Here is a 23,413-nt window from a genome sequence, read left to right on the forward strand (position 1 = left end):
GTTTATTCCTCGATTTCAAACAGACACATTTGTTGAAAGAAATTATAAAGATTAATCTACATAATTCTAACATGGTTTATATTATTTTGAAAGAAATCATCAAACGGTACAACTCCCCACCTCCGCCGGCAGACCTGCTGCCACCTGACAAGAGGTGAGTTCTAACAAACACGCACACAGAGACTGATAAGAGTTGAGTGAACACAATCGGAATCAGAATGTGGTTTATTGCCAAGTTGGATTTACACATACAAGGAATATGTAGCTGGTGGAAGCTTTTGTGTTTTGGTGCATAGACAAATACATAAATATAGAATAGGATAAAATGATGTTAAACTGTTAAAAATGAAGGAGCTAGGCAGGAATGTGCAAAAATATATTCTATGGGATGTGCAAAGGTCAATATAACAATCGAGCAAGCAAGTTGATGCTATCTTCAGTCACAGGATTAAGTGTGTATACCGTGAAGACCACAAGAAACCACCAACTACTACTGACTGCTATGTTATTGCTCAGTGAGCACACAGCACCAGAATGATTGTATTTGCACACAATAAGCACAAACACAGATTAGACAGTATTACGTTTGTAGTTGAAACACCCTGTAAAACGGTAATGTGTGATGTTGACACTGTGTGGATGTATTTAGGAGACTAGAGGGGAAGTTTAAGAAGAAGCAAACCCCTCGTGATGAAGCTTTACAGATCCTAAAGCCGCAGATGGACCACCCTCCTGCTCCACAGGTACATACACACACACACATACACACACACACACACACACACACACACACACACACACACACACACACACACACACACACACACACACACAAAGCAAGAATACACAGAACACAAGCAGTGCTGGAAATCAGTCATGCATGGGGAAGTTTTTGTGTCTGTCCAGCCTAAAGGTCCTGTTGCCCTCTCACCATCTGCGTCTCCAATGAAGGAGGCGGGATTTAAACCCACCAGGACCATAAAGACAAGAGCACCTGGTCGTCCTCTCCCCATACCTCCTCCAGGTACATACAATCACTCAAAGTACATACTCAGACAAAGAAACATCACTTTGAAGAGTTAAAGGTATATTGTGGCACGTTCTAGTTTTGTTTAGATTTTACAAAAACTGAGTGTGATATTTGTAAGATCTAACAAATACAGTATGTTGATTGCATTTCCTACCTCATTGCACATCTTCAAAGCCATTTTTGAAAGTAAGAAAACTAGCCTACGTAGTTTAAATCGGCTGCTTGCAGTCTTGTCTAGGATTTATGTTTTATATTCTGTTTATTGCACTACAGTGCTCCTAGTGGTGATACAATCCACCTGGTACCTTTAAAGGAACACGCCGACTTATTGGGACTTTAGCTTATTCACCGTAACCCCCAGAGTTAGATAAGTCCATACATACCCTTCTCATCTCCGTGCGTGTTGTAACTCTTTCCGACGGCTCCACCGGTAGCTAAGCCTAGCACGGATCCTGAAGGTAATCGGTTCCAACTAGCCTACTGCTCCGAATAAGTGACATAATAACGCCAACATGTTCCTATTTACATGTTGTGATTTGTATAGTCAGCGTGTACAAATAACAACGTCACATGAGACACAGCCATCTTCTAACTGTATATAAACTGGGAACTATATTCTCAGAAAGGCGAAGCATTTCTACTCTCTGCTCTGGGCTTCTCAGGTGCTGCAAGCATATCACTCCGCCCAAGTATTTCTGAGAATACAGTCAAACTGTCCCAAAGCAATGACAGCAACAGATCATTAACATGCTCACTTAATACAGTTTTGTCAAATTAAGGACATTGAATAAAAGGTGAAACTAAAATGTAACGCAAACTATTTGGTGCAGTTTCTCGAGAGCTTCCAGTAGAGACAGAGACCATCCAGACACAGCTTCATCAGAGAACCAATGAAGAGCACTACACCTACACCAATGTTCCCTGGAGACTGTACCTCAGGAAGGAGGTGTGTACGTACACAAATACAACACAGACATCATGTTCCGCTGTCAAAATGTTTGTATTCTGTTCTATTGTGAATATTTGTGTGTTGCTTTTACAGGTTTTTTATCCCAAAGACAGCTTCAACAATCCTCTGGTGCTAGACCTCATTTTCAAACAGGTGACTGAAGAGATAGTTGAGTGAATGCAGGATGAATGGATGTAGCATCAGCAGATGCTTTTGTTAATCCATTCACCTTTTTTTTTTTTAACCTGTCACCAATTGTGCTCCATATTTTTACCTGACAACAGAAAAATCACAGAAAGATCTAACTAAATTATTTCTAACATCACCTCTCCTCTCCTCTGTCGTCTCCTGCAGATAGTGAACGACACTCTGTCGGAGGCTTGTGTTCGCATCACCCGGGATGAAAGGCAGAAAATGAAGGCTCTCTTCGGTAGTCTGTCTGTTCTTCCAGCAGATATTTCTTTAGGCCGTATGTTCTATTTCAAAGACATTTCGTTGACATTCACCAGTTCATGTGTCTTTTTGTGTCAATGACAGCTAAACACGGGGTTGAACAGAATATGGATCCGGTGGAGGAGCACGTGAAGAAAACCATCGTGACGGCTGCCAGGGAAACCTGGGAAATATACTTCTCCCGTCTGTTCCCTGCATCGGTGAGGGCGGTTAAATGCTTAGAGGTTTTATTATTTAGCATTACTGAGTGTGTTGTTTTTATTTTTATTGAACCTCTGTGTGTGTGTGTGTGTGTGTGTGTGTGTGTGTGTGTGTGTGTGTGTGTGTGTGTGCGTGCAGGGTAGTGTAGGAACAGGTGTGCAGGTGTTGTCAGTGTCCCACAGCGGTATAAAGCTGTTGAAGACAGTAAAAAGCAGCGCTGCAGCTCCAGACTACTTCAGAGTCCTACGACCCTACACGTATGTGCTGTTTTTTATGTGTTTGTTTGCAAATTCTTAATAGCATTTTTTTTTTTATCTTGTTTGGAGTTCCAGATACTGTATTTGAGTTTAACAATTGAGAATCAGTATCAGGTAAGTTCACAGACAAATATACCAAACTGTCTACCAACTTTCCTGCTTATTTTGTTAACTTTTCAGGAGAAGATTGATTTGTGTGTCTAGCCTGGCCAATGCTGGATTTTTGAGTCTATGTAATACTCATATTGAGAGTTTGCAATATCTTGTTGCTTATCAGCGGACTTGAGCGGACATATACATGTACCGCTATATGTGCGAGAAGTTAATATCAGCCAATTTATTGGTCAAGGAGCAGTTTTTGTTCAGGCATGTGGATCAATCACAAATAATGGATTTTCATTAATTTTAGGAAGCACTGGCTTTGCTTTCATGACAATTTATCATATTAGAAATTTAGTACATTTAGCATTAGGTAGTACAAGTACAGCGCCCGTTCGAAATATGCCTGTTTGAAACGGGCCAATTGCTTGGCCTGTGGTATTGCTGCTTGAAGCTTTCTCCAGAACTATTGTACCCCAAAATTACTTACAGAAGGACCCCAAAGCACTAAGCAACCACACTGTAGCCTATTACTGACTTACTGTGTACTCCTACTTCAGAGAAAAAAACATTGTACTACCACATTTACCTGACAGACATGGCAGATTCAGAATTTACTAAATCAAAATATCACAATTAAAATGTGGAGTAATCACAGACATTTGCCTTATGGACTGATCGCGGTGCGCCATGCACCACCCAATCCGGCCCGTAATGAGAGCAATCAGCAAATATTCACACATTTTATTCACAGTTTAATATCCAATGCTGTCCATACTGCTTCAAATTCCAAACCCCAAGTTCATTGGGTACCCAGAAAACCAAGTGTGAAGTAGATTGGATGAACGGTTCATGAGATGGTTCAAAGACAGACCACATACACACACACACATACAGAGGCTTCCCGATTTATTAGATAGATATTGTGTTCTCAAATACTGTATTTATTCGTTTTAGTATTTCATCATTGTTAATATTTGATAACTATTAATTTCTACTATTTCTGTAGCTTTGTTTTATATAATAGTTGGGAGTGTTTGTTCTTTATTACCTTTTGCACTGTGTTTTTGCAGCTATGCAGACATCCTGTTTGTAACCATCCCCTCTGAGAACATGCTGGAGTTCAATCTGACCAACGAGAAACTGATCCTGTTCTCAGCCAAGGCACCACAAGTCAAACATCTCATAGACACCTTCATCAATGAGATCAAAAAGGTACAGTACACACACACACACACACACACACACACACACTTGTTGTGTCAGGTTGGTGGCTCTGCAGAAACATCATTGAAGAAGGATTATGAATCAGAACATGAATCAATCAAAACATTTGTTATATACACTGAATAAAATTATAAATGCAACACTTTTGTTTTTGTCCCCATTTTTCATGAGCTGAACTCAAAGATCTAAGACTTTTTCTATGTACACAAAAGGCTTATTTCTCTCAAATATTGTTCACAAATCTGTCTAAATCTGTGCTAGTGAGCACTTCTCCTTTGCCGAGAAAATCCATCCACCTCACAGGTGTGGCATATCAAGATGCTGATTAGACAGCAGGATTATTGCACAGGTGTGCCTTAGGCTGGCCACAATAAAAGGCCACTCTAAAATCAGCAGTTTTACTGTGTTGGGGAGGGGGTCCCGGGGGGGTCCGAAAACCAGTCAGTATCTTGTGTTAGGGTTAGGGTTCATCCCTCTCTCTCTCTATCTATCTCTCTCTCTCTCTCTCGACCTGACTGCAGTTCGTCGTCGTAACCGACTTGAGTGGGCAAATGCTCACATTCGATGGCGTCTGGCACTTTGGAGAGGTTTTCTCTTCACGGATGAACACTAACCCTAACCCTAACACCAGATACTGACTGGTTTTTGGACCCAATACAGTAAAACTGCACATTTTAGAGTGGCCTTTTATTGTGGCCAGCCTAAGACACACCTGTGCAATAATCATGCTGTCTTTCCACTCAGATTTTATTGATTTTTGGTATAAACAATAAAGAACAAACAGCACAGTGTCAGTGGGGTACATGTTCTTAGTAATAATACTCAAATGTCTCTGACATGAAAGTTTCCGGTGGTGACTCTTCATTGTGATTGGTATTCTGTCCATTTTTCGCATTTCTTATCGTATTTTGCTTGCTGGAGTCTCAATAATAAGGTGGATGGATTTTCTCGGCAAAGGAGAAGTGCTTACTAACACAGATTTAGACAGATTTGTGAACAATATTTGAGAGAAATAAGCCTTTTGTGTACATAGAAAAAGTCTTAGATCTTTGAGTTCAGCTCATGAAAAATGGGGACAAAAACAAAAGTGTTGCATTTATAATTTTGTTCAGTATATATTTTTATTACTGTATTTTTTTTCCCTTTGGCATTTTTGTTTCCAGCTCAGCCGATACATTACTGTAACCTGAAAACACTTTCAGCTAACACATGAATAGAAAAAGGACAGTAGTAGTCCCTGATGCTGTTGAAGTAATGATTTCACCTCGACTATTTTTCCTACTCATCTGCACTTACTGAATGTAACAAACTCCCCTTTTCTCTGAGTTTTATGAGAAATGTTGAAAAATCAGCGACTAAAGCAAAAGTAGATGAGTCAAGTTGAGGGTAAACGTCAGTCCAAATACTGTAAATGCAGATAACATTACAGTAACCGTTTGGAAGTATCCATTTGTGTGTTTTTTCTTTCTTCCTTGCAGGACTCTGATTATGTGATTGCAGAGCGAAACTTTGTGACAGACGACCGCTCGATGCTCAGTTTTCACAAAGGTGACATCATCAGGCTGCAGGTTATGGATGGACTGCAGAAGGGTGAGACACTGTGGTACATGTAGTAGAAATCCTGTTATCTAACGAGTGAATCTATGATCCAACCATGTGTGTGTGGGCCTCTTCCAGGTTACAGTTACGGCTGTGTGGTGAGGAAGAAGGTGGTGTTTTTGGAGGAACTGAAAAGAGACACTCAAGACTTTGGTGAGTGTTCATTAAATTTGAGTCTAAAACAAAATCCGATCTATGAACTTTCCTGACAGCTGACAGCTTTGAGAAATTTACTAAGCTGGACCGTGTCTGTGTCCTCTGGAGGTGTGATGGCATCTTAAACCAAGGACAAAAAGGTGCAGTGATGATGACAGTGCAGACAGCACTCTTTAAATGCAACATTGTATCAGAAAATTAGTTTTCAGATAGAAGATGGCGATGCAATTTGAAAAATATTGATTCATTGATTCATTTCTTGAGGACACAAAAGATGAAATAAAATCACAGCTGAGGAGAAGTCACGTCATTCCATTGCTTAACAAATACTGGATGGGACAAACTCAGTGTGTGCTTTCACACACATTTTTGTAATTTACTGTAAAGCATTTGTTTTTTAACGTCCCTTAAAAAGAACGGCTCACATAGCACATGATGGTCAGGTTTTCTGAATCCATCCTACACGATACAATCCCCTGAGTACTTAGTTCACATTGTGGAGACAAAAAACTGGTCCCCCCCTTTGGTGTAGCAGAACAAGTTTTAAATACAGCGCTGACATATTATGACCTTATAAAGTTAATGTGGCTACCGTGTTAACAAACAGTTGCATATTTAACATCCAGCAGATATGGGGCAACATTTTCATTCACTTTGAGTCGTGTTTCTGGCAACCTGAAGATTGTAGGGGAAATGTTCCCTCTCCTTTTAGCTCTGTTTTGGTCTCCACCAACTCCTAAAAATATCTGCTAACTGCCACTATGTTCACTAGCTAGTTGCTAATATCATCTGACTGCTGTTAGTGATAAGTGCTGAGCAGGTAACGTCCAGTGAGTTTATCAGCGCTTTATCATGGTAAACAGTTGCTGCTGCTTGTATTGAAGTCGATGAGAGCGGTGAACACAGAAAACTGGGAAAACCAAAACAATGAGCTGAAAGCTTCGTAGAGCTGAGGGGAACTGAAGCGTCAGGTGCTAATTCTCTATAGGGTCATCACTACGAGAGACTCCTTTCACATTACACATAGTAATTTCATGCATTGTTAATATAAGATTATTGATTATTGCAGCTTTTACAGTAGTAATAATTTAGGGTTCATAAAAGATAAATGATTAGGTGAAGGTTAGGACAAGGTTTGGGGTTAGGCATGTAGTCTCGCATTGCCGGACCTTCCTCCACAGCGCTGCGGAGGAGGGTCTGGCTAGTCCACACAGCATTCCGGAATGGGAGAAAAATGTGCTCTCGTTTGTTGGCATTTCTTCAAACCAATCACAATCGTCTTGGGCGGTGCTAAGCGCCGAGCGGAGCCACGGTGCCGCTGCAAAATAGCCTCTGTAAGGAACTTGTTTTGGTGGAACGTGTACTTTCTAAGATTGTTTTAGTTGAGCAACAGAAAACTCAGACTGGACAGATAGTCTAGCTAGCTGTCTGGATTTACCCTGCAGAGATCTGAGGAGCAGTTAACCATAGTCCTCATAAATCAAGCAGAGTTTAAAATGATAACACAAAGGAAGCGGAAGGTAACAGACATCCGGCCGAAAAGAGTGAAATCAGGTGGATTTTACGGCGGCAGTGGAGCAATCCCGGAAGTGGAACGTTGTGGATATAGCCTAGGCATGTAGTAGTTATGACTAAGGTTAGAGTTACCCTGCAGGGAATTAATCTACGTCAACACAATGTTAGGAATACCCATGTGTATAGTATCTATAATTAGACTGCAAAGGCTGTATTTTGTGCCAGGTTATCAGCGTAGCCGCGGGGGAGACTTTTCACTCTCTAAATGAGAGAGAAAAGATGCAGATACGGATCTGACTTGTGTAAATGAAAAGCTGACCTGCTGTTGGAAGAAAGGCAGATAGTGTTTAGGACTTACAGCAGAGAGGCGGGTTGTTTAGATTCCCAAAGCACTCAGGTGTGTGTGCTTTTAAATGATTGGGTGCTGCTCTGCTCTGTGTGTGTGTGTGTGTGTGTGTGTGTGTGTGTGTGTGTGTGTGTGTCAGGTTGGAAGTTTGGTGCTTTGTTTGGCCGCTCCGGTGCATTCCCGGCTGACTGCGTCCATCCCGTGGCTCCTCCTGACTTCCTGTCACTGCCACTGGACCGCAAGGCCGAGCCTCGAGGAGGAGCAGGACAGTTCGCCGTATCATCAGCCATCGCTGTTGCTGTGGCGTCCACCATGGCTGCACATGAAATAGATCAAACAATTGAGGTACACAGGCACACTCACTCACATGCTGTTTTTTTCTGTCTCACAACTGATCTGAGTGTCAGATTGTTTTTCACTGTCAATCTTTTCAGAGGGTTTCCCTTGACGGCTTTGCTGATGGAGATCTGGATGAGAGGGCCCTGCAAGACAGTAAATATGACATGTTGGAGTTCGCCAAGAAGTACTTCAGACAGGGAAACAACATGAAGGGGTGAGAAAAAGAAAGAGAAGTGTACACACCCTGAAATCCTCTTAAACACACGGAAAAACAAACAAATCCAGTAATGAAAAGTACCTTAGTACATTTACTCAGGTACTGTTCTTAAGTACAATTTTGAGTTACTTTTTCTTCTCAAGTATTACCATTTTATGTTCCTTTATACTTTTACCTCACTACATTTTTGAATGACATATTGTACTTATAGTTCCACTACATTCAATTTACAGATACAGTTACTAGTTACTTATTAAAATTTACATACAAAACACATCATTAGTTGAAATATTACATGAATTACATGAAATATGATGGATTGTTATGGAACAGGATATGAAGTAAATAAATACTAAAACATTGACTGAAACCAATCTGTGTAATGACTATATTTAAATACATTTTGTCGCTAATACTTTTATCAAATTAAATTTCTAAATTTACCTTTTCTGAAGTAAATTTTCTGAATACTTCTTCCAAATTGTGTTTAAATCTAACGGCTGCACTTTGTGACTGCTTTGTGTTCATAGAGATTCCCTGAGGAGCAAAAGCAAGAACAGAGACTCCAGAGAGCCCACTGAAATGATCAAGTTCTCCAAGGTGGCTTTACTCTTGCTATAACTTAAAGCATGGTATAAAACGTCTATCTTCTCTTGGTGGTTTTTGAGTGTATTGAGTTGTTTATATCACTTTTCTCCATTGCAGACTCCTCTGACTGAGTCTCTGATAGAGTTTACGGACCCAGTCATGAACAGAGTGGCAGCTGATCTCTTCCTGTGTAAGTTCTCACCTTCTCCTTCTCTCATCTCTCCTCTAATTACATTATCTTATTTCATTACTCCTATTACACCGATTCATCCAACTGAGACGTTATTGTATCAGATTTTAAGTAATCAAGCGCTTGATTCCTCTACAAAATCTGATATTCAATACTTAAATATTGTTGACCTGTGTGTGTGTGTGTGTGTGTGTGTGTGTGTGTGTGTGTGTGTGTGTAATTTGTGTAGCGGTGATGCGTTTCATGGGTGACTCTCCGTCAAAGGGATCCACAGAGCATGAAGTGGTCAGCACTTTCCTCAAGGTAAATACACAAGTTTATTTTTTCTTAGGCTACTATTTTGTCTTTGACAGTTTGCTAATATGTGTGTGTGTGTGTGTGTGTGTGTGTGTGTGTGTGTGTGTGTGTGTGCCTGCGCCTGCGTGTGTCCTCCCCTCAGCTCATAGGAGAGTTCACCTTGATGAGGGATGAGGCCTACTGCCAACTCCTCAAACAGCTTACGACTAACACCAGCTCCAAACCGTAAGTCTGCTTAACCACATCAACCACGTACACACCACAAACCAACCCACACTATGCTCCTCTTCCTTCCCCAAGCCTGTAATCCTGAGAGTATCTGTGCACTCTTGTGTTGTACAGTGATAGCTGCCAACGAGGTTGGAGGCTGCTGTACATCCTTACTGCTTTCCATCGCTGCTCTGAAGTCCTCAAGCCCTTCCTGCTGAAGAGCCTGCTGCAGGCTTCTCGCAGCGCTGGGGAACAGTATCAGGGTAAAGAACACACACAAACACACACTCATTAAGTGTAACTCTGCTGTACACATTACCAACGCCAGCAGCATGTAATGTTGTCTTTCAATGTGTTAGGCATCGCTAAAGCATGCGAGCAGAACCTGAAGAAGACGTTCCAGTACGGCGGCCGCATTGTTTCACCCAACAGCATGGAGCTGAAGGCTGTGATGGTCAGTGCCTCTGTTTATTTATCTGCAGTGGTGGAATATGTATTCAGATCCTCTCATTAATAAAACTAGTGATACCCACAGTGTAAAGATTCTCTGTAACACATAAAAGTCATGCCTTGATTTAAGTAAAACAGTAGCAGCAGTATAAAGAGCTAAAAGTAAAGGCACTTATTAGGCAGAATAGCCACATTCACATCTATGTTATGTTATAGTATGATATGAGCAGCAAATTGATGTGGTAGCCATTCGAATTGGAACTAATTTTGAAGGACAAGTGTGATGATATTCTATTTTTTTTCTTATTGTCAACCAATCTCATGAAAATACCAAAACCAACAAGCACTGTCAGTGTATCCAGAGCTTCTTCCTTTGTGTCTTAGAGCTCCATTGTTGTCCAAACACTATTAAAGACACATTAAGGAGCGAGACCTTTGCACTGGGTGACATTTTCCTTCATTTAATGAACATGGACACTGTAGCCTAAAATTACCCCCAATAAATGCACATTTTAAGTTGTTTTTAAAGATTTATTTAGGAACCAATCGGCTTTAGGCTGAGTATCACTGACAGGGTAGGGAAGTCAAAATGTGATAAAAGACAAACACGTTGTTGGTTTTATTCTTTGCACAGGATTTGTTAACAATAAGAAAACTATAAAATATAAAACTCCTTATCCTTTAACTCTTTTACATATTTTTGTGTAGTTTAATCCATAACATTAAATCATATTCTATAAACGGATGCTAGATTTTGCATGTAAAATCTTAAGGTAAAGCACAAATATCTCAAAGTTGCACAGTACATAATTGCTGTATTTACATATAGTTACCCTCCACTGCTTCATGTGTAGGTTTATGTGTGTTAAGGTCCTGAAAGAATCAGCCATAGTCCAATATGTCCAGTGTATGTATAGTATATACTATATAAGTGTGTGTTTGTACTTCCTCAGGCGGGACGTAGTTCAAAACGTCAGCTGTTTCTCTTTCCTGGAGGCATTGAACGTCACGTGAAAATCAAAACGTGCTCTGTAAGTGTGCAGCCACTGTTAAGCACCACTGGTCATCATCATCAAACTTTATTTGTAGAGCACTTTAAAACCACTACAGTGGACCAAAGTGCTGTTAAGAAGAATAAATAAAATACATCAAATCCACAACTCACAGGAGGCATAAAATACAAAAAACATGAGAAATAATAATAACAGCCATACAATAAAAACAATAATAAAACAAGTAAAGTCAATGTCACTGGTGTCTATGAGGAGACGGCTGGGATTTACTTGTGTGTGTTGATATTGTCGTGTTTTTCAGGTTGCCCTGGAGGTGATTGAGGAGCTGTGTTATGAGATGGGTTTACACAAACTGGAGGCCATGGAAGAATATGCCATATTTTTAGTCACCAACAGAGGTGCACACACAGACGTCTGCTTCTCTCTCACACACAAACACACATGAAACGTTATTATTAGCGCACAAAGTCAATCTTCTCGTCACTGTCAGTGAAGCAGATCCACTAACAGATCACATATCAGACTGTTCTCTGGTTTCTAGCTGTGGGAGAAAGTCGCTCACGACTCCTGAAAGGGCCGTCATGGCAAAATAACATGATGGCTCGATATCACCTTTTCATTTCCGATACTGATATCCCAACATAGAGTCTCTGCCAATAGCTATCCAGTACGCATTTTTCCTCCTTATTATCTACTCAGATGTTAATGTGCCCTTCATTGCATGCTGTGTATCTATATAAATAAACATGATGCACAAATTGTCATACACTTAATCCCATTAGTGAAGAAATACGTAGTTCATAACATGACATATTATAACTCTTTCTCACAGTTTCAAAAGGAACTTTCACGTGCTTTTAAATGTTTCTGATAAAATGAAGAAGAAGCATTTGTCATGGTTTTTGTACAACTTTGACATCTTCCTTTGTACAATGTTCCTGCTGCTTCAGTCTTGTTAGGTTTTAGTGCTGAAAACTCCAATTTGCTGATTGTGTCCCTTGAATCACTCACACGGGACTCTTTGCATTCTGTTGTTTTTGTTTTTTTTCCTCCTTATCATTAAATATCTCCACATGAAAACAGCTGGCAGCTGCTGTCGCTCGTGTGCTATTCAAAAGCACTGCAGCTCACGCAACATGTGGCTACACAAACACTGACATTACTCTTTTCAGGGTATTTATGTCAGTAGTTTGTATTGGATTTTAACTAGTATTTGTCAGATACTGATTCAAACAAATCCTTCATAACAACTAATCCCTTAACTGCATAAGTTAACCTTTAGATGAAAATGCATATCTCTGTGAAATAAATGACATGTGTACGTGTGTGTGTGTCCAGGTCAGAACGTGCGTCCTTTGAACAAACACGAGTACATCCTGGATGTTGCGACCGAGGCTGAGCTAGTCGATACCAACTACAGCTTCTGGTTCAGACGAGTCGTCTGGACTCAACCGCTCAAGTTTGATAATGAGCTCTGTGTTGCCATGCACTATAACCAGGTACAACAGGTGGAGTTTCACACACATACAGTATATGTTACCTACTTGTGTGCGTGTGTATGTAACTGTGTGTGTGTGTGTGTGTGTGTGTGTGTGTGTGTGTGTGTGTGTGTGTGTTCAGATCCTGCCAGACTACCGTAAAGGCCTGCTAAATGTTCTTCCACATGGAAAAGTGAGCGATCAACAGTTCCACCAGATCTCCAAACTGGCAGCTTTGCAGCACAGAGCCAAAGACATCGTCTTCATCCCCAGCATGTGAGAGCAACAAACTGTGTTTGACATTACAGCCTCTAGTTTCAGTGATCAATGGATAAAATAGTCTTTCAGATAATCAAAAAATATTTGTTATACTTTATTGTTATCCATTTTACGTACTTTATCAATCATATCATTGCTGGGTTCATGACCCCAAATTCATCACATTTTTTACAGATAAGGGTGTAGCAGAACAAACACTAATCATAAAAAGAGAATAATTGTTGTTGTAACAAGAGTAGTGGAAAAATAAAAGAGAAAGAAAAATGTCTGTCCTCAAAACAGAAAAGCACAGTGAGAATATACATAAATACGAAATAAAAAGAAAAGTTTCATGCATACAAACAATGCAGTAAATGGAAAAATGCATACTTGTAAATACACACACATATCCAAACATTCACCCATTCCATTAAAGGTTTCAATTTCCACAGCACAGCCATTTAGCCCATCTTGTTTTAATACAGTCAACACTACCGCTGTGCTTTTAATTTTCTCCAGTAGTTCAGTAGTTCCTTTTAAACATTTTCTAAGTAAATATTCATACTTTTTATCCATTATTTTAGGATTTATTTGACCTTCCCTGTTTCCCTTTTAACACCAATTCAATTGGATTTTAACATTTAACACATGAGCAAAAAAGAAAAGGGAAATTAGCATACATTTCTCCACAAAAATCAATTTTACCTGCAGGTTAATTATTTTAGAAAAAAAATCCCCCTTAAATAGAGCCTCTCTTTCAGCACATTTACTGGAGATGCACATTAGATTTATGGGTGTGTGTTGTATATAAATGTTGTATATTTTATTATTTATGTGTAATGCCGACATCATGACATCACATAGATTGTTGCATTACAGCAGCACTGAAGCTGCAATGGATGTTTTTTCTACATTTTCCATTTAGCACTGATGTTCAACAACCATACAGGAAGAAACTCCTCGTTAAAGAGAGAATGCAGTGCAGTCAGTAGTTTTTGTGTTTAAAGTGCGTGACTGTAAAAACTTGTCCTTTTCGTCCTCTACCTGTTGTTATCGCTGTGTCTCTCCGCCCTCACACAGAGCTGACAGCAGAACGGAAACAACTCACTGAGTAAAATCATCCTGAGAAATGTTGAGAAATCACTGAGTGAAGCAGACTCCTGTTTATCTTCTTCTCTCTTCCAGACATGAATTATCAGAGTACATTGCCCCACCTCTGTTCAAAAAGCAGCCACCCCAGCAGTGGGTTACCATGGTGACGCAGCACATGCAGCAAGTGCAGACCCTGAACCCGCACCAGGCCAGAGCACAGTTTCTGGGTAAGACCCCCTGTTCACATTAAGAGGCACCACAGGTAAAAACTGTGATTTTGGCTGAACCAGTCAGTTTTACAATACTTTCTATGACTGGATTCCTCTCACTGTATGTGTCATTTTGTGGCTTGATGGTGTTTTTTGCCCCCAACGGCTCCTTCCAGGCAGCGCTGCGACCGCTGCCTCCAAGGCACCTAACCCTAACCTTAACCATAACCAGTGCCTAATCCTAGTGCCTTCCAGGCAGCGCTGCCTGGAAGGAGCCGTTGGGGGCAAAAAACACCGATAAACCATTTTGTGAATGTGATACTGTCAAAAGCTCCAGAACACGTGACTATGTGGATCTTAGTTGAGTGCTGTTTCCAAGGTCAAGAATGAACTGTTGAGCGCAATCGATTAATAAATTAATCCGCACATTAACAGCAAAAGTAATCTGCATTTAGATGTGAAGAAGAAATGCTGTAACGTGTACATTTGCACTTTTTTAAGTATACTGTCATAATACAGGAAGTATTTGTGTCTTAAAAAGGTACTCCGGGGTAGCGATAGACCGATTTTATCGCCCAGCCGATATATCGGGCCGATATTTGCGTTTTTACGTGTATCGGCATCGGCCGATACGTGGCTGCTGCGTTCGCTGATGCAGACCATGCACTGCCCCTCCCCCACTAGCAGAGTGCTGGTGCTGGAAGCCTGCCAGGCTTAAATTACAAATCAAGCATTTTATTTCAATGGTTACTTTTCAGGTTTATTGTTTTCTTAAAGTATTTAAATGTGTTGACAAAGGACATTTTGTGATGACCTGGTTATATCTGTCTTATAATATGTCAGCAAACAATGCCTCATCAAGGCTGTGTTGTAGATGTTGATGAAAGCCTTTTACCCTTGCACAGTTAACCATATGCAGTGCACCCATCCATACGATGCACATTGCACACATAATTTGTGTGATATGAATGTAAGATGATTGCAGAAGTGACACTGATCTGTGTTTTTGTTTATTATTTTTAAAGAAATGGCAGAGCCGATTCCGAAAACAAATCCAGTGTGGCAGGGTTTACATTTTTATGATGTAAATTGAGGGAGCAAAAGCTGTATCGGCTCCAAATATCGGCTCAAGAAAATCGGCAGCCCGTATTGGTCATCGGCTAAGGCTGATGAAAAAAAAAATTGCTATCGCAATCAGCACTAAAAAATCCATATCGGTTGATCCCTACTCCGGGGATGTAGTTTTGCTGAAACATAATGTTAAGATACAGATTAAACAAACGTTCTAACTCGAAGCAGCAGAGGCCAAGATTTCTTGACTCCGGTATGGGTTCAACCTCAAAAACACTTAAATCCTATATGTCCCATGATGCAGCTCGAACCGTAATAACCTTGATGACATCAGGGTAATTCTGTTCAGACTTGACAAAGCTCCTCCAGAGCCAGAGAACAACTTTTTTCTCAATAAACTGAACTTGAAGTGTAAAATCTGTGAAATGCCCCTTTAACAAAGTTTTTTTTTTTGTCCAACTGATGTGATGAATAAAAGCGATCTGCACTCACTCTTGTTATATTCTGTGTCTTTGTGCGTGCAGGGCTGATCAGTGCATTCCCCATGTTCGGCTCCTCATTCTTCTACATCCACAGCAGCAGCTCCACCACCTTCTACGCCCCCTGTATTGTTGCTGTCAATCAACATGGCCTCCACTTCCTGCACAAAAATACACACGTAAGGAACAGCACACATTCACGTTCGCCAAGCACTCATATGACTCAGCTCATCGTGAAGTGACCAGAAGTAGAGTCAGACATGACTACACAGTTGCAGTAGACCAGGGTTCTTCTTGGCTCATAGTGCATGATCGGTCCGCGTGCAGTAGTCTGTGTTACCTTATCTGACAGAAATCTCGCCTGACTTTGGAGATAAAACTGAGATTAGCACTCATATTCGGGTTTATGTTCTTCTTGTTCAACAGTTGTTTGGTAAATTGCTCTCAAACATATTAAGAGAGGATTTGAATTGCTATTTTTGTTCTGAATTCTTGTCATTTTGGTGCAGGGGATTTTCCTTTGGGGTTGCCTAAAACCTCTTTGGGGTGGGGGGGGGAGGCAAAAATTCCTCTATGCAGGAAAAACCCTGTGGGTGCTTGTGTGTTATGTGACAGACAGTTGTGTGTTATAATATTTGGTCTCTGTGGTGCAGGAGCTGATGGCAGTGGTCCCCCTGGTGGAGGTGCAGTCCAGCCGCACCCAGAGGCCCACTGCTGGAACGAGTTACCCATATGTAGACGTCACCCTGGGGGACTTGAACACGCAGCGGGTCATTCAGCTGCAGCTGGAGCAGGTATTACGCAAACATAGACGAGGACATTCAGAGGCCACACATGGTCATTTTCAGAAAAGAGTTGCTGTGTTACTGTGCTCATGCTGGCGGTGTTTGTCCACAGGGCCTGGAGTTGTGTCGAGTCATCGCCATGCAGGTAGAAAACATGATGTCTGTGCGGGAGAGGAGACTCACCCTGCCACCCAGTGAAATCACCATGTTATAACTTGTGCTCATGCCTCATTGTAACGCACACACTTGTATGAACACACACATACATGTAGACGAAACCCTTATAAATAGCCTACCTCTTCTTGCCTTCAGCTGTTTTAATATGTGATGTGAATGCATAAGTGTACCCTGAAGTCAGTCTCCTTTAACTTGATGATTATTTACTATGATTATACTACATTACCTGAAACAAAGTGCATCCTGAAGGCAGTGAAAAGTCAATATAAGTTAATGTTTCTTTCAGGTTGACGCCTTTATAATTGCACTTACTACCTTAGTTTTAATTGATCAAACACAAAAGATGTTTTAAAATGTGCAGAAACGGAGGAACATCACAGGCCTGTGCCTTGTCATTACAAAGTTTTATAACTGATATGTAACATGTTTTTTTTAATTTTTTTATTGATACTGTTTACTGTAAAACTTGATAGTGAAACAATTGTTGTATTCAACCAATATTAATGCATCAACTTTCTTGTTTTGTAAAGAATATTTTATCAAAATAAAATAAGCGATTTTAAGGAGAGATATGAACACTTCTGCGTGTGATTAAAATTATTAAACAACAAATACTTGGTATAAAGAGGTATAAGTATAAAATAGATCAACTGAAGGTTTTGATAGGTATAAACAGTCAACACTATAATAAGAATTAACAAAGCCCCTAAAATAGTTAAATAATGAACGGTCTCAGGCAGGGCTGTAAGTAATTTTGTTTTTTTTATTGAAAAAAAACAACTTTGTGAAAAATGTAGTATAAACGATGGATTTAACCATTAGTTAGCCAAAAGGTAATGAATCGGCATGTTTTTCCATCAATCCGATTAGGTATTAATTGTTTAAGTTGTTTTTAAGCAAAAATTCCAAAAAATATCTTCATCCAGCTTGTCTAATCTGAATATTGGCTGGTTTTATTAGTCTTAATAATATTTAACTGAATATTTTGGGTTTTGGACCAAACAAGTAATTTGAATGTGTCAGTTTGGGCTTTGGTAAATTGTGATGGGCACTTTTTAAAATTATTGATTAATGTGTGTTATTTTCTTGCTAATTGATTAATTGTGTGGTATATTAAACATCAAAAATTAGTTTTTTTAACAGGCCTAAAACATGGCCAACACAAGTCCACAACGTCTTTAAATTGCTTATTTGTTTGACCAACAGTCTACAACCTAAAAGTATTTGATATGTTAATTATATAACCCAGACCAAATTGACCAAAAATTTCAGCTAAAAATCAAAACATTGGTATGTAGGTAAGGTATAGTAGATACATATGCATACAAATATATACATGTTGTAATGTCCAGCAGTTAGGCGTTAGTTGTGCACAAATGTTCAGATATATTTTCACCAAACAAACCCTTATTCACATTACCGAATCGGCATACGTGCAGTTTAGTGTCCCAAATTATTTTCCAAAAACTGAATGTCCCAAATGATGAGGGTCTTATTTGAGACAGGTTAGGGTTAAGGTAGCACAGGTGGTTTAGCATGTTCATAATTCATTAAGGACATTGTATGGGGAATGTGGGACACTAAACTGCACGTATACCCAAAATTAGCACTAGTCTTGCGCGTGCCCTCAGGGCTCCTAAAATGGACTTTAGTGTTCACGTGACAGTCCCTCCCAGGTCACCACTGAGCATGCGCCTATCTCTTGCAGGTTACACGAGTTTATTTTCAGCCTTTTTCTTGGAGACGATGGTGTAAACTGACCGTGGTAAAGCCTTGTGTGAATATAACAATGTTTTTCATGGACTCTTGGAGTTCAAACCTAAGAGGAAACGTCTCTGGAGCACCGAGGTTTGGGATTTAACGGTGACGTGAAATGTTGCTGCGTGGTTTGACAGTATTTCCAGGCGGCAACGGACAGACCAAGCCAGGCTAGTTTAAGCTAGCTAGTTGGTAGCCAAGCAGCTCGGGTAGATATCGTTAGCCTTTCCGCTGGCTGAGCGTGTTGTAGTGTCGACGCAGCCTTTATCACAGCTCTGCTTGTTTGTTAGCATCTGGTAATATCATCTACAAATTGTCACGTTTCACACCAGACTGCTGTTTAAATGCACACACAGGACGGCGGAGAAACTAAGCTATTGTTAGCTAACGTTACTTCTGTGCGCAGCTAAGTGGTCCCTTAAGCTAACGACAGCTACCATCAAAGACTCCCTTTGACGTCAAGTCGGTTCATATTAACCAGTCAGTTAAAACAGTGCTGACATGCAGCGCTGATACATGCTAACTGTTAGCTAGGAGCTCACGTCGCACTACACCAGTCATATTGGTTTGGCTGACATGGCAGCCAGCGGATACTCTGACCTGAGGGAGAAGCTGAAATCCATGACTCCACACAGAGACGACTTTAAAAATAAATACGTGGACGGGACGAGTAACGGCAGCAGCGGAAAAAGTCGAAAGCGCAAGTTCCGAGAGTCCGACGACGATGAATATGAGCACAGCGATGACAGCGCGGAGCACCGTGAGCAGGAGGCCAGCCGGGTGAAGAGCAGTATCCTGCAGAAGAGCATCTTCACACCGGAGGAGTGCGCCCTCATCGAGGAGAAGATCGACGACGTGGTTGCCAAAGGAGAGGCTGGACTTTACCGTGAGCACACAGTGGACAGGGCGCCCCTCCGCAACAAGTACTTCTTTGGGGAGGGTTACACGTATGGATCCCAGCTGGAGAAGCGTGGACCGGGCCAGGAGAGGCTGTACCGCAAAGGAGAAGTGGATGAGATCCCAAACTGGGTGCATGAGCTGGTGATCAAGCGTCTGGTGTCTAGTGGAGTGGTCCCAGAAGGGTTTGTCAACAGTGCAGTCATCAACGATTATCAACCTGGTGGCTGCATTGTGTCACATGTAGATCCTCAGCACATCTTTGCAAGGCCCATCGTCTCCGTGTCCTTCTTCAGTGACAGCGCGCTCTGCTTCGGCTGTCGCTTCCAGTTCAAACCGATCCGGGTGTCAGAGCCGGTGTTTGTCCTGCCTGTGAGGAGAGGGAGTGTCACAGTACTGAGGTGACTACGACTGTGTTTGCTTTCAAGCATTGATTGCATTACTGTTTTTGTGTGTCTGCCAAGGGCTTATAGCATCTTTCTTTCTCAGTGGCTACGCTGCTGATGACATTACCCATTGCATCCGGCCCCAAGACATCAAGGAGCGGCGTGCAGTTATCATCCTTAGAAAGTGAGTCAACATACATTACATACATCATTTATCAAATAATTATCTTGTATGAAATCTCGCTCTGATCCATGCCTTTGTCCTTGTGCTCCCTCCTTTTATTTGCCAGGACCAGGCCAGATGCTCCTCGACTGGACTCTGACAGCCTGTTGAGCTCTTCTCCTCCTGTAAAGAGACCTCCTCCTCTGAAAGCCAAACGCTCTCATCGCAAAGCAGAGCCTGATGCTGCGCACAGGTATACACTCACACAGTAGAGGTCTTCATGGGTCTAAAACAAAAAAAAAGACCTGATCTGAAAGGGGGCTTAGGGCAGTTAGTGAGTTTGTCAATCTGAAAAAACAGGCCAGAGGATAGTTGCACCTGATGTAGTCTATATCCCTCGTGTTCCACTTTCCGGGATTGCTCCGGTAGGGCTGCACGATTATGGCCAAAATGATAATCACGATTATTTTGATCAATATATTGATCACGATTATTTGTTGATTTTAACCAAAACAAATTGTATTGTCACATAGGCTAATTATAACTGCTTTCACATCCATATTGTGCTACATTCCTCCTTTGTTGAAGGATACTATGAAGGAGCATTTCAGCTGTCGTTGACCGCTTTCCAAACATGCGCGTTTGCCGTGAAAAGATACAGGCAACGCAATTTTCTGTTCACGTTAACGGCGCATGTTAAAATCCGGTGCCAATAGGGCACCGCTGCCCGGTATCTACCGGAAGAAATAGCAACGCGGATTACGGTGCCACTTAAATGTCTGCGTTGCGCTCTGATGCTCCAAAACAGACGTTAGAGGCACCAGAAACATCGCTGCATGTCCCGCTAGTAAACACTAATAACACGTTACACAGCAGGTAATGTTAGCCTACCGTTAGCTACAGTAGTAACTGGATTAAACACGGCTAAAATGCTGACAGCTAAACGGTGTAGTGTGACTGTATTTCACTGTAGAGGATTCCAACAGTAGGACGTACAACAGTCTGCCGCTAAAGCTATGAGCTAAAAAACTCAAACTAGCACTGGTCACTGCTGTTGTCTGAAAAACAACACATATGGGACAAAATGTTGCGTTTACTGGTAAACTGGTAAACCTCGTGACGACTTATGACCGACTGCTATCTGTTGTGGAATTTTCCTCCCGTTACTCTGTCCTCTGACTGTCTACATCTAAACTAAGCTGCGTGGTGCAGGGAACAACTCTGATTGGCTCATGGAGGCACGTGATCAGAGAGTGGTTTACGGAGATTTGAAAAAAACTTTGATAAAGAGCGTTCTATGAACGAAATGCAGCATTTTAAATATCGCTCGATCATGTTAATTTGATCGTGGGAAGCCGTGATCGTGATTAAAATTTGATTAATTGTGCAGCCCTAGGTGGCACCTTCTACGGCAGCTTCGGCCACAGTGTGTGAATGGTTCCTGTACTGCGTAAAAGCGCTTTGAGTAGTCGTTAAGACTAGAAAAGTGCAATATAAATACAGTCTATAAAACGGGCAGCAGAATTCTCTCTCTAATAATACTAAATGATGAGACTGATGTGAGAATGTATCAGTGGATTGACTGAGAGTGAAGCGTCCCTCACGCCCACAGTGGTCATTAATTAAGACTTCAAAGGCAAAATAATTGAAAATCCAAAAGTGATGCAGCCAGTGGAAGAACAGACAACCCTCGTCTTTCTCGCTATCGTAACATTTTTAACTCACTGCTTTCTCTGCTCCCTCTCACACACCAGTAAATGTGCTGTCTGAATGAAGCCGTGAGGAACATTAACTTAAAGGTCAAATGTCTGAATGACAAAAAGCCATCACTCCAACAGATTGATGAAGCCAGTATTGTTGCATATTGCATGTCTGAAAAGGGCTCAAGACACACTCGTGCAAAGGAGATATCTGAGACTGTAACAATGTTCTATTGTGTTCCTCTTGAGCAGGTGTCATGTAAGTTGCAACGATGAAACGGTGTACAATCAATCTGCATGTGATACATGAGGATCCAAATCTGACTTGGTATCTCAATCTTTGTCCACCAGGCCGAGGGTACTAGAGATGGATAAAGAGGAGAACAGACATCCGTCACACTCCCGTCACCGTCGTCGCAGCATCAGCTCCGAGAACTACAGGAGACGTGGTCAAGACTCCAACAAACACCGGGAGAGTTCAGGACGCAAAGTCAAAATGAGACGCCACTGAGCACTCCTCACACATGTACACATAAATATACCCATTCTTTTATGTATTTCAGTATTGTAACTTTCTATGATCATCATTTTCCCGCTCCAGTTTTAGTCTGGCACAAGGAGCCCAGTCATCATGTTGTCTGCAATTTGATTTGAGTCTCAATCGTTTGTTTCTGGCAGACGAAGCTGGTGTCTTTGCTACACACTACAGAACCTCAAGTTACTTACTACAGTTGGGCTCTGTTGTTAAATTACCTTTTAATTGAACGTTTCTTGTTTCTATGTCCATAAATACTTCAGAATGGCATGTATTTTTTTGTAATGATGTACAGACTGCAAGAGCTAAAAGAAAGATGTATGTATGGACTTGTACAAAAGAAAAGCTGAGCTGTAATCTAACTTGTTATAATGTACAATATGTTTGTATAATCTTTGATTGGGGGAAGTTTTATGCAGAAAGAAACATGGTTTTTTTTTGGTTTTTTTTGCACCTACGTTTCTGATCTTCACCTTTACTGTGCCATCCCAGATCTTTGTTCACTTCTGCGTCCCTGTTTTAAGTTGAAACAACAGATGTGCAGCCACGTTTTCTCTGTTATGATTTGATTCTGCTGTGTGGCTCATCTTGGTGGAGGTGACAGTCTGGTGCATTGACTAAACTGATGTTTTATGGAGTGATGAAAAACTTGTTTTACACTCCGGTTTCAGTTTGAAGTTGCTTGTTGTAGTGACAGAGGCCACGTTATTGCTATTCTGTATTAAATCAGAGTTTTCCTCATTTAAATTTGGTGATATTTGGGTCAGACAGAACAAAACCAGCCCTATTATGTCTTGTTTAACTTGTGTCTTAACATGCGGCTAAGAAGAAACTCAATTTCCATATGTATTTGTCCTTGAAATTTGCTGTGTAAACAGATAAATTTGTTTCTTGCTCCCAGTCAGCCATATTTGGCAGAGGTGTGTATTAGTTCACTGTTAGGTTAGTCTGGAGTTACACATGAACAAAAATAACCTCTGTTCAGAGGAGAAATGACTTTATAAAAACAGAATGGGTTGTGTTCATAGTTTTCGGAACCGCTACAGTTGTGAACGTGTTTGCAAAAGTTAAAAGTAATAGTCTGCAAGAGGCAAATACTGGAGCTCTCCAAACAGAACGGGACACTAACTTTGTGGACACAGGTATTTTTTTTTAAGCTAAAAAGGTGCTGGCTGACTGAAATAAAGCTGAAATTGTCTCCACAGAGTTGGTCTGCCATTCAATTAAAGTTGGGTTGTCCCTCAACCAAGCTGGCTGTTTAAGCACCAGGCCGAGGAACAACAAACTGG

At 41.0% G+C, this 23,413-nt stretch overlaps 2 protein-coding genes across 2 annotated transcripts in view; both read left to right on the forward strand.

Moving 5' to 3' along the window:
• Positions 1–17,235, forward strand: part of myo15ab (myosin XVAb) — a 58,331-nt gene extending 41,096 nt beyond the window's left edge. The window contains exons 52-78 of the mRNA XM_036000846.1: positions 94–154; positions 650–743; positions 907–1,024; positions 1,861–1,976; positions 2,073–2,132; positions 2,334–2,409; positions 2,517–2,632; positions 2,772–2,890; positions 4,063–4,204; positions 5,695–5,806; positions 5,894–5,968; positions 7,972–8,177; positions 8,267–8,385; positions 8,919–8,988; positions 9,094–9,166; positions 9,396–9,469; positions 9,606–9,688; positions 9,806–9,936; positions 10,033–10,127; positions 11,077–11,154; positions 11,438–11,534; positions 12,475–12,635; positions 12,757–12,890; positions 14,058–14,191; positions 15,769–15,902; positions 16,377–16,517; positions 16,621–17,235. Coding sequence (XP_035856739.1) covers positions 94–154; positions 650–743; positions 907–1,024; positions 1,861–1,976; positions 2,073–2,132; positions 2,334–2,409; positions 2,517–2,632; positions 2,772–2,890; positions 4,063–4,204; positions 5,695–5,806; positions 5,894–5,968; positions 7,972–8,177; positions 8,267–8,385; positions 8,919–8,988; positions 9,094–9,166; positions 9,396–9,469; positions 9,606–9,688; positions 9,806–9,936; positions 10,033–10,127; positions 11,077–11,154; positions 11,438–11,534; positions 12,475–12,635; positions 12,757–12,890; positions 14,058–14,191; positions 15,769–15,902; positions 16,377–16,517; positions 16,621–16,722 — 2,921 coding nt within the window. The 3' untranslated portion in view covers positions 16,723–17,235. The remainder of the gene's footprint in view (positions 1–93; positions 155–649; positions 744–906; positions 1,025–1,860; positions 1,977–2,072; positions 2,133–2,333; positions 2,410–2,516; positions 2,633–2,771; positions 2,891–4,062; positions 4,205–5,694; positions 5,807–5,893; positions 5,969–7,971; positions 8,178–8,266; positions 8,386–8,918; positions 8,989–9,093; positions 9,167–9,395; positions 9,470–9,605; positions 9,689–9,805; positions 9,937–10,032; positions 10,128–11,076; positions 11,155–11,437; positions 11,535–12,474; positions 12,636–12,756; positions 12,891–14,057; positions 14,192–15,768; positions 15,903–16,376; positions 16,518–16,620) is intronic.
• A 1,118-nt stretch (positions 17,236–18,353) lies between these two features.
• On the forward strand, positions 18,354–23,326 carry alkbh5 (alkB homolog 5, RNA demethylase). The gene is made up of 4 exons (XM_031289128.2): positions 18,354–19,741; positions 19,830–19,910; positions 20,017–20,142; positions 21,941–23,326. The coding sequence occupies exons 1-4, from the start codon at positions 19,020–19,022 to the stop codon at positions 22,098–22,100; spliced, it is 1,089 nt and encodes a 362-aa protein (XP_031144988.1). The 5' UTR covers positions 18,354–19,019; the 3' UTR covers positions 22,101–23,326.
• The last annotated feature ends 87 nt before the right edge of the window (positions 23,327–23,413 follow it).

This window comes from Sander lucioperca, chromosome 4, assembly GCF_008315115.2.
Source record: "Sander lucioperca isolate FBNREF2018 chromosome 4, SLUC_FBN_1.2, whole genome shotgun sequence".
Taxonomy (NCBI): Eukaryota; Metazoa; Chordata; class Actinopteri; order Perciformes; family Percidae; genus Sander; species Sander lucioperca.

Bases quoted from the DNA above. Each gene is read 5' to 3' on its own strand.
- alkbh5 (XM_031289128.2), top strand. From the start codon at position 19,020: ATGGCAGCCAGCGGATACTCTGACCTGAGGGAGAAGCTGAAATCCATG. The intron at 19,742-19,829 runs GTGACTACGACT...TTTCTTTCTCAG, and splicing joins GGGAGTGTCACAGTACTGAG to TGGCTACGCTGCTGATGACA. The intron at 19,911-20,016 runs GTGAGTCAACAT...TTTATTTGCCAG, and splicing joins GCAGTTATCATCCTTAGAAA to GACCAGGCCAGATGCTCCTC.